Source organism: Coccinella septempunctata, chromosome 6, assembly GCF_907165205.1.
Source record: "Coccinella septempunctata chromosome 6, icCocSept1.1, whole genome shotgun sequence".
Classification (NCBI taxonomy): domain Eukaryota; kingdom Metazoa; phylum Arthropoda; class Insecta; order Coleoptera; family Coccinellidae; genus Coccinella; species Coccinella septempunctata.
Genome location: NC_058194.1, coordinates 24949438 through 24958825, shown reverse-complemented (window position 1 = coordinate 24958825; position 9388 = coordinate 24949438). Strand labels below are relative to the sequence as shown.

Below are 9388 nucleotides of genomic sequence, written 5' to 3'. Positions count from 1 at the left end.
TTGAAAAGTAGTCAAAATTCAAGGACCCTTGTTGAGAAAGGTCGTCCTACCTTACGGAAATCAGTGGTATCCCTACTGCACGTGCCAAAGAAGCGACAAGGTTCATAGGCGTGCAAGGGGGTGGATATTTTATTTTTGGGGAAATTCCTAATATAAAAATCGTCAACAACTAGTTAACAAATCGGTAATTGATACTTATGGTAAAAAAACCGAACTTAGTTATATTGATCACCACCACAATACACGATCTAAGGTAAATGAAATACTTCGCACCCAATATGCCTCGAAAACAATATCCCAGAGGTCATTTGAGTACTTGGCCTGTAGCTACAGTCTAGACTGTATAATTTTCTTCCGGTAGATATTAGGCATTCGGTTTCTGCACCGATATTCAAGAGAAAGGTGAAGCTCTTTTTGATGGACCAACCTAGGCACATAATATCTAGCCTATTCAAATTTAATTGAATGAACACCTATTGCATTTTGGATTTGGCCCCCCAGTATGCTTGAAATAATGATTTTTTTTATTTGTGTGATACCTATGATACCCTGTTTTTTTTTTGTGTGTTTTTTTTTGCATTGCTTGTGAAAGGGAATTTAGTTTGACAGTTCACCCCACAGACAGGCAAAGCCTTTGTGGGAATATTCCTTATTTGTGGAGCATGTACTTATGATTTCTGCAAATAAATTATTATTATTATTATATTATTATTTCCGAATTTCTGGTTGGTTATAAATGTGATACTGAAGAAAAGAAAATTTTCGATGAATTTCACTCGGAATTGCCAATAACTTAAGTTATAAAATCCTGATGATCACTTCTTCAATATGATATAGTAGAGTTATCTGGATCTGCCCAGTGTACCTAAAACCGTTTACTTAGGCGGTTTTAAGTACTGGGCAGATCCAGATAACTCTACTATAGGTAATCAGTGTATTCACATGTTGATGAGAATTTAGAAATCAATATCTCACTTGATTCAATTTATGAAAGTTTATGGTGTATTAAAAGATTAATATTCTGATTTTTTTTCAGTTTATTTGAAACCAATTTCTGCCAATTTCTGTTATACTCCAATAATGAACATGACCTCTACACAGTTCTAGTCCTATCCCCTATCCTATCATAACTGAAATAAATCATTATTTTCTCGCACTTATTTTTCGTTATTGAAAAATATGATTGAGCCTTTTTGACATATACAAGCAAAGTATACCTTCTGAACTTGAGCCAGTTTTCGAGTAAAATAACAAATACCAAATTCAGTATCGGAAAATGTTTCCCCTAAGATAATTTAGAGCATTGAACTTTTCGTACAGACTTGTTCATGTGGTTCCCCTTCCGGAGGGTTGTCTACCCCTTGTTTAGAAACGACCTTACCCTTGAAACGATACAGTGGCGTATCCAGTTCCTGCCTGCTGAATAACCTACTATACCCATGTATGTATACCACAGTATATCTTGTAAATATCTACCTAGTTAACAAATGGAATTATTTCCTACTTCAGAAAGAATGGAAAGAAGAAAGTACTCAGAACACAAAGCAGTCTATCAGTATTACTGATAATACTGATATTGAAAAAATATTCGGAAGGTAGATCAATAATTATTTGATAAAGACGAAGACGATGTTTTAATCGGTATAAATTAGTATATTATTATTTCAATTCAAAATATATTATTATTTCAATTCAAAAATTACTTCATGAAAATCAATCAGGACATTCGTGAAGATGCATGTATTTTGGAAAAAATAATTGTACTATACCTGTAGATGAATGACAATCTGAATATTAATTTCACATGGAATATTGCTCCAATACGTGGAATTGACGAGCAGATAGAGGACCATGACGAATTTATTAATGCATTGTTAAATTGCCATGGAATTCAAGGCATGCACATATCGTGCAATCAATATGAATAGACTCCTACATCCACTTTTTTATTGTAGATGCAATTTTCCGTTTCAATACCAATTCGGTGCATGCATCGATGATCTAAAGATTTTGATTCTTTAACACATAATAAAAGATCTTAGATAAAAAACACTCATTGCTCTATTGAAGCATGGATTCACATGTTTACAGAAAAATCATCAGTAGGTACTTAAGTACTCATCTATCCTGAAAAATGTCTCGCAATTTCGTAACCCTTATCATTCATTATGAATCCAATATTGAAATAAAGTGACCTGGATGAGCCATGTACATCATTTTTACTTGAAGGTATTAATTTTGAAATGAATCATTACTGGACCACCTTTGCTCGATGATATAATTAAAACTGCATGAAACTATCAACAAAATTTTAAGATGAGTCACTTATAAAAATGTCGTAGTGAGTCAATGTAGGTGATGTCACTATTCATGGATGCATCTTAAGGAATATGCCGAATAAAATTGAATATTGCCACACGATGGTTTCAAACTGCAGATGTTCCAATCTGAATGCAACAAGTGGAAGGTTGAAAAATAGTCATCAGGCAATGAATATAAACACCCGTTCAATAACTATTTAATTATTTCGCGATTATGTTGATTTCAAAGTAACAACACATTAAAATGCAGATATGTATGCAAATGTTCACCAAAGAACCAGGTGTATTCAACTTTTATTGTAAAAAAAGTCAAATTAAAGTTAAATTCGATGTTGACAGCGGGCGCATTCACCATTTCTATATTCGAATATGTCATTGAATTATAAAATTTTTAATTATAAAAATTCATGGAAGAAAAGACTATTATTCCTGGTATTATGGTTCTATTTAACTAGTTATTTTCCATACCCCAGCCAATTCAGTTTCTCAATATGTTATTAAAAAAATTGAAAATACCCATTGATGAAAACCCAAGTATTTTCATCAATTCAATATTTGAAGAAAGCTGAAACCAGTTCTTTGGCCACCTGGTATTGTCGTGGTTTAAAATCTCATTTTGTGAAAATCATATGGGTTTTCATCAGGTATCGGACACATCAATTCAATATTTGAAGAAAGCTGAAAGCAGCTTTTTGGCCACCTGGTATTGTCGTGGCTCCAGTTTCTTCTTGAATACTAGTTCTTACCGAGGAGTCATGGATTGTGTTACAATTGACTAAAGATAAATATGAAATTATTTATTTAAACGAATGACACAATATTTATAAACATGATATGAACAATAACTTACAAAAAATTATGTTTAGTTACCCTAATATCAATTTGAACAGTATTGTCAGTATGTTCAGTAGAATCAGCGGAACTGTAAAGACAAATATTAATTTCTTACTACTTTATTATCGACAAGACACTTACTTCTAGCAACGGTTCTTATGGAATGTATTAAATTCAATATTTGGGCCTTGGCACCAGGTCTTTCTCCAAATCCGTGCACTCCGGGGCTCTTAGAACTCCATCCAACTAAAATCGAAAAACCCCAAATAAATCATACTAAAAATGAAGAACTAAGATGGGTTATTGGTTTTTATAATAATGAATATCCTGAGATCTCAAGCGAAAGAAGAGCTAACTCGATTCATTTTCAATTAAGAAATTCCAATTTGAATACTCGTTAAGTAAGGATTCCACGTCATTAGCACTCACTTTTCACCAGAAATCGTTCTTCGTGTAATATACAAATAGCATTTAGAACAAGTAATGATGCCTCAAAAAGGGTCCATAGAGTGAATGCCATCTTTTATTGCCTAAAAACTGAAAATCATGTAGTATTCTCATGAAATTTCCATGAAAGGACCGCTAACATAACCTCAATTTCAATGTTTTGACAAGTGAAGATTTTGATTTTGACTAGATGCCTATATTTTGGTATTTCGCTGGAAGTGACATAGATGGCACCACCAGATCAATGATTTAACAATTACTTCGAAAAACTTCAATTTTTGTATAATGAATAATTATTATTTGAAGTATTTTCAAGAATTATATTGGAAATTGATTTGAAAAATGTTCGAATCCTGGAAGCCATCTATGTTCTTGGTACATCTAGTGACACAAGCCAGTACAACTACAACTCATAATACTTATGTATCAAAATAACGTTTCTTTACATTTTCATGTACCGCAACAAATTTTTCATAGATAAAAATGCATCCAACAATTCAGTTCATCGTGTGAACATAGTTCCGACATTTCAAACAAAATAATTAACGTTCAATACCAAATGAAATCTTCCAAAATGTGAACAGTCCAGATCAAGTTGACGGAATTTTAAATTTGTATAGATGTCATGCAGGCAAGTTTCCGTTCATATCGAAATGATTGCACAATTTTGTTCATATGCTGAACACATTAATATTTAATTGAAGCAAATAACATACGAAAATAGGTAGTATATGATGAAATTGCATGCTCCATATTTAAAGGAAATTTGGAAAGAATAAAATGAAATAATACTATGTTATTCACAAAGGCACTCTCATTTATTTTTATTCCTTTCCTAGCGACTAAGTATCATTCGTGTAGGTTCTCCAGCTGAAGAATAATATCAATATAGTCATTCTTCTATTTATTTATTGATTGAAAATATACTTCTATTACTACTAAACGTTCGAGTGTCAAGTTTAATTGGTTTTTCACAGATGACCAAAACAAAGATTCAAATATTTTTTAATATATGGCATTCCAATATTTCTCAATTGGAGAATTATTGATTACCATCGTTTAACTTGTAAGAGTTATAGTTCATCTTATAAGTATAACGGTCCTTGAACGAAAAAAAATCACGAAACCTACTTATCGACATAAATCACCGAAGAGATCGAGTATGGATATTCCATTATCTTTCGAAATCTCTCCAACGTCTGTCACTTTTTATGAGTAGATTGCAACATTGGTATAGAAGATCCACATACCTGCATTCATATCTGGATCGAACGTATTCGAACAGTAGAGCATGGAGCATGATGCGGCATCTTTGATCTGGCTTTGTTCCGCTTTGACGGGTAAATCAAGAAGAAACATCAATTAAATACCCGAAGAATTGCCAGCGGTTACCTCGCTGGTACTTTCCAATCACGAACGAAATGGAAATTTGCTCTTAATAATCCATTTCCGAAGATTCGTTTAGGTTTATCTAATCACTCTGATTGCTCCTTCTGCTCACGTTAACCGAATAAAAATACCCTTTTGGAATCAATATACTTTCGTTTTCTGTATAACCCCAACTAACTATATCCATTTTGGGCACATTCTGTGGGTAGAAATCGCCTAAGGTTTGGTTTATATTTGCTCCAAGTTTGTAAAATTTAATTACCTACCTACTTCAATCGAAAAATGCATTCGTGTATCGTTGATCGAAGAAGAAAACATAAAGATAAACTATGGGTTCGATAAAAGCAATAACGATTAGGAGAAATCTAAAATATAATTGAATCTGAAATGCAGCCTCTGGTGGAATTACAGCGTATGACTTGGTCATACATAATGGCGAGAATAGTGCACCTTGCTAGAGATGATCACTTTCTCGATTTTGTATTCGCATAAAAACTACAGTTACTTAGACAAGACTGTTAACTACGCTTATGCACGAGGATTCGATATTATCAATTTTATGAGTGATTAAAGCAGCACGTAAAACTAGTCAAGTTGTCTAAGGAAAAATTGTATAATATTAGAAATCACCTCGTTAGGTTTGATAATTTTCAAGGATTTTGCTATTCGCCCTAACACTGAAAAGAACAGTTTGGATTCTCAGAATCTCAGACACTCTTCTTCAATATCAACACTGAGGAATAAGCATCTTATTCTATTGACTAGACATTTGTCTTTTAGTGGTCCAGATCGATTTTGATTCTTGACTACGATTCTTGTTGGTTCGAGCAAATAGTCTCGGGTGTTTTCCGAGACATATTTTTCAACTGAAAGGTGGAATTTTGATTCTCATTCAAGAATAGGAAGCAATGTTCCTCATTTGAGAAAGCTCAACCAAAAAAAGAATAATATAAAAATGAATTCAAATACAGATGGACATATTAAGGGCTCGACAGTAATTATTTTGAAAGAAAGAAACTATTGATTTCATTATTTCAAAAAAAAATAATTTTGTAGACAAGAAATTCAAAAAAAGATTGCATAATGCAGCTTTGCATATTGGAATTTTAAATATACATTGATAATTATTGAAAAAAAATCTTCCAACTAAAAGAATCTCAGTTTCTATACATTTAATTATATAATGGACCAAAAATCCAGAAAGCCTGAAAAAAAAAAACGATTTGAATAATGGCAGAATTGATGAATTTTTCATTATCTCTTATTTTAAATCGAAAAATATACGACGAAGTTTATTTCCAAGGATAATCTGCATACTTAAGAGCAAAAAAAATATCATTAAATGATAATCTTCTGCAGAATATCACCTTCTCCTAAAGACGTTAATCCTATTAGAGATAATATACAATAAATCACGGAATTCAAACCTTCCGATGCGTGGGTGTCCCATAACATCTAATATACAGTAGCCTGAACAAATAAGTATACCTCTGGTGAAATTGAATTGTATAAACATTGTGTATAGTTGTGACATCTATAAAAATGTTGACACTGTACTTTTGTTATGTTATATCTCCCATACGGAAATGTCTATTAACATCACGGTAGGTGATTATAGATTATGTCAGACTAATATTGTCTGATGGATTCATTTCCAGGTGAAATTGGAGCTAGAGAATTAACAAACTTTTTATCATCGATTCGGTTTCTTTTCAACCCTGTCCCCTATATCTACAGGTTTTTACTGGGCCACAATGTCAGTTACCTGTGATTAACAAGTAGAATTCCATAGGAATCTCGAAATGTGCTCAATCAAATTTTTTTGAGTAAATACTCAATGATTTCATGAAACAATTTCAAGAGATAAGGAAGATTTTCAATTGAAATGATCTATCCATCATAACATTTCATAATGAAACTTCGAGTGATTTTTTCCCAAATAATGACAAGAGCTATTCATATGTTTTTGTGAATATCTATTGTTATATTCCACAAAGTATATTTTTACCAGGAAAAAACTGATTATTTTTTTTAATTCGTTTATAACCGTGGTACCCAGAAAAGTAAGGTTTATTATCATTATTTTGAAAAAAAGAAATTTCCGCGGTGGATAAATTTTTTTTTGTACTTTTCTCAGATCAGCCGGTAGATCTTCTATGAAGTGTTTAAGGATTTTCCATTCATTCTGAACTATACTACTGTATGGACTAAAATGGATCCAAATATACGAGTCAGCATCGTATCTCGAGAGAAAATGTTGATATCGAATCCCTGTTACGGCGCCAAATTAATATCTGCATAGTGTCTTTTCTCCTCCAGTTGCTCTAATCTGATAGTGAATAGTGTTCACTATTATGAATGTTTGTTGAATTTGATCCTAAACAAATAATTCACATGGAGGGTCCTGCATGAAAATCTTGATGGCAAGATTCAACTCGGATGCTGCATGTATCAAACCTCTCATTTCGTACAGCTCGACCATAAACTCACTCAGTTTCTGATACTGTCCATGCCGGAAGCATCTTCGACCCACTTCACGGTTCCTTTCTCCTCTTGTGACTTTGCACTCTGCTGACCGATAAATAGAAATCCCATAATTGCTGAATCGTCTACGTGCGAGCTTTGTTACGCTTTACACGAATGGTAAAAGTGAACTCTGCTCGAAGGAAGCTTATGATTCTCAAATAGGTTTAGAATTAGCTATTCCTTGGATCCTTCGAGGAAAGTCGCAATCTGGATATAATCGTTTTATGGCGGCGTTTCCTTGATTGTTCTCTTATGCATTATGTATCATGTTGTTAGGATTACATGTTTCGAACGTGCGTGGTTTTTAAAGAACGAATTTATGATCGAAATGAGGTACCTACTTGGGGGCTCTAGGTAAAAGGCAAATCTATCGATGGTCTGAACGATGTTTAAAGACCTAAGGAACACAAAGAGCCCTTCAGCACCTACCTGCCCCAACTACAGACACTACGAAACTCGCCAACCTGCACACTCCTGCACTACCCTGTATTATGACAGCGAAATACTTGAAGTGGCAAGTGAAAATCATGTAATTCAGAGTCTTTAAGTAAGAGCTAGTTTTCCATTTTTTACATTTCAGTCATTTACCTATTGCTACCTATAACTATCAAAAAAATTCTTCCAATTAAAAAAATTCTTCCAATTAAAAAAACACCCCTTTTTGGTGTTGGTTTGGAATTATCTCCAGCAAGTGCAAACGTTTCGTGATGATTCGTATCATATTAATCAAAAAAATTCGCTGTTCAGTATTCAGCACGACGCATCACAATTCGACACTTCTTTCGGAGATAACAATCGACGACGAATAAAATGTATAATTACCTCCGAAGAAAGGCTTAATTACTGGACGGAATAATTCGAATCTGAATTATGCATATGGCGTATATGAGCAGGAATAGTGCCGAAAGAACTCCTCAGGCGAACTCGATTAACCTCATTCAATACCGTGGAACAAGTGAATCGTACATCTTCTTTCATTTCGAAGTGAAATTATTTTGCATTTGGTATATCTCTGAATGCTGTTGAAAATTATGTGCAATGATAATCATAATAATGATCGATGCGCGGCGACTTGAAAGTTGCTAATGTTAACAATTTCCATATTTGGATAAACATCAGAAAATAAAGAAACATTTTCATAAGGAATTTTTCATTTCTAAAGGATATGGAATAATTTAGAAGATATTCGCATTTGATCAGGCCGATAAATATCAATCAGTGAAATTTATATATATATATATATATATTTTAAAGCCATATAAGAGGTTATGACTGTTACATCATTTCAATCAAACGCTCTTTTTTCTCAAGGGTAGCCATCAGTATCAAGCCCTTTTACCAATCTGTTGTTAGGCTTTTTACATTCACTTGATTTTTGTTGGTATGAAACTCAAAAACATGTGAATGTTAATTTCAGTGAAGAAGGATTGTAATACTTGGAATACAGATATAGATAATCTCTATCATTATTGTATGAGGACAGCTTGACTTAGCTACTTGGCTGTGATCACTTGGATCTTTAGCTCAACTACCTAACCGCCTCATCGGAAGGATACCGCCATTGGTACTGACAAACCGGCAATATCCATAGGAGTCTTTTGGTTATTACCTATAGACTCTCGCCGTTGTCCATCTCATATGGGCCTCAAATGGGTAGTATGATATCGCTTCCTCATTAAATATACAGGGCTAGAGGCCACCCTCTGTGCTCCTTGTCTTTTATAATATGCCTTATTTCTTTCATTTACGCGAATCAGGAGCAGTCTGTCGTCTTCAAACAAAAGATTATTTCGAGGAAAGCCTCTAAAGCAGCCAGGGTGGAGAATATTCTTTCACCATGTATAGCAACGGTCAAATTAATGATGTTAATT

General features: G+C 33.5%; 1 protein-coding gene across 1 annotated transcript; it reads right to left on the bottom strand.

Annotated features, from left to right (window-relative positions):
* Window positions 1-3103: 3103 nt before the first annotated feature.
* LOC123315485 (immediate early response 3-interacting protein 1) lies at window positions 3104-3773 on the bottom strand. Its single transcript, XM_044901188.1, has 3 exons — window positions 3585-3773; window positions 3297-3401; window positions 3104-3243 (listed from the first exon to the last, which is right to left on the bottom strand). Exons 1-3 carry the CDS (start codon window positions 3673-3675, stop codon window positions 3188-3190), a joined length of 252 nt encoding a protein of 83 aa, XP_044757123.1. The 5' UTR covers window positions 3676-3773; the 3' UTR covers window positions 3104-3187.
* Window positions 3774-9388: the final 5615 nt, after the last annotated feature.

Excerpts from the sequence above, each read along its gene's own strand:
- LOC123315485 (XM_044901188.1), bottom strand. The coding sequence starts at position 3,675 with ATGGCATTCACTCTATGGACCCTTTTTGAGGCATCATTACTTGTTCTA. Across the intron at positions 3,402-3,584 it reads AGAACGATTTCTGGTGAAAA|TTGGATGGAGTTCTAAGAGC; the intron begins GTGAGTGCTAAT and ends TTTCGATTTTAG. Across the intron at positions 3,244-3,296 it reads CATAAGAACCGTTGCTAGAA|TTCCGCTGATTCTACTGAAC; the intron begins GTAAGTGTCTTG and ends TTGTCTTTACAG.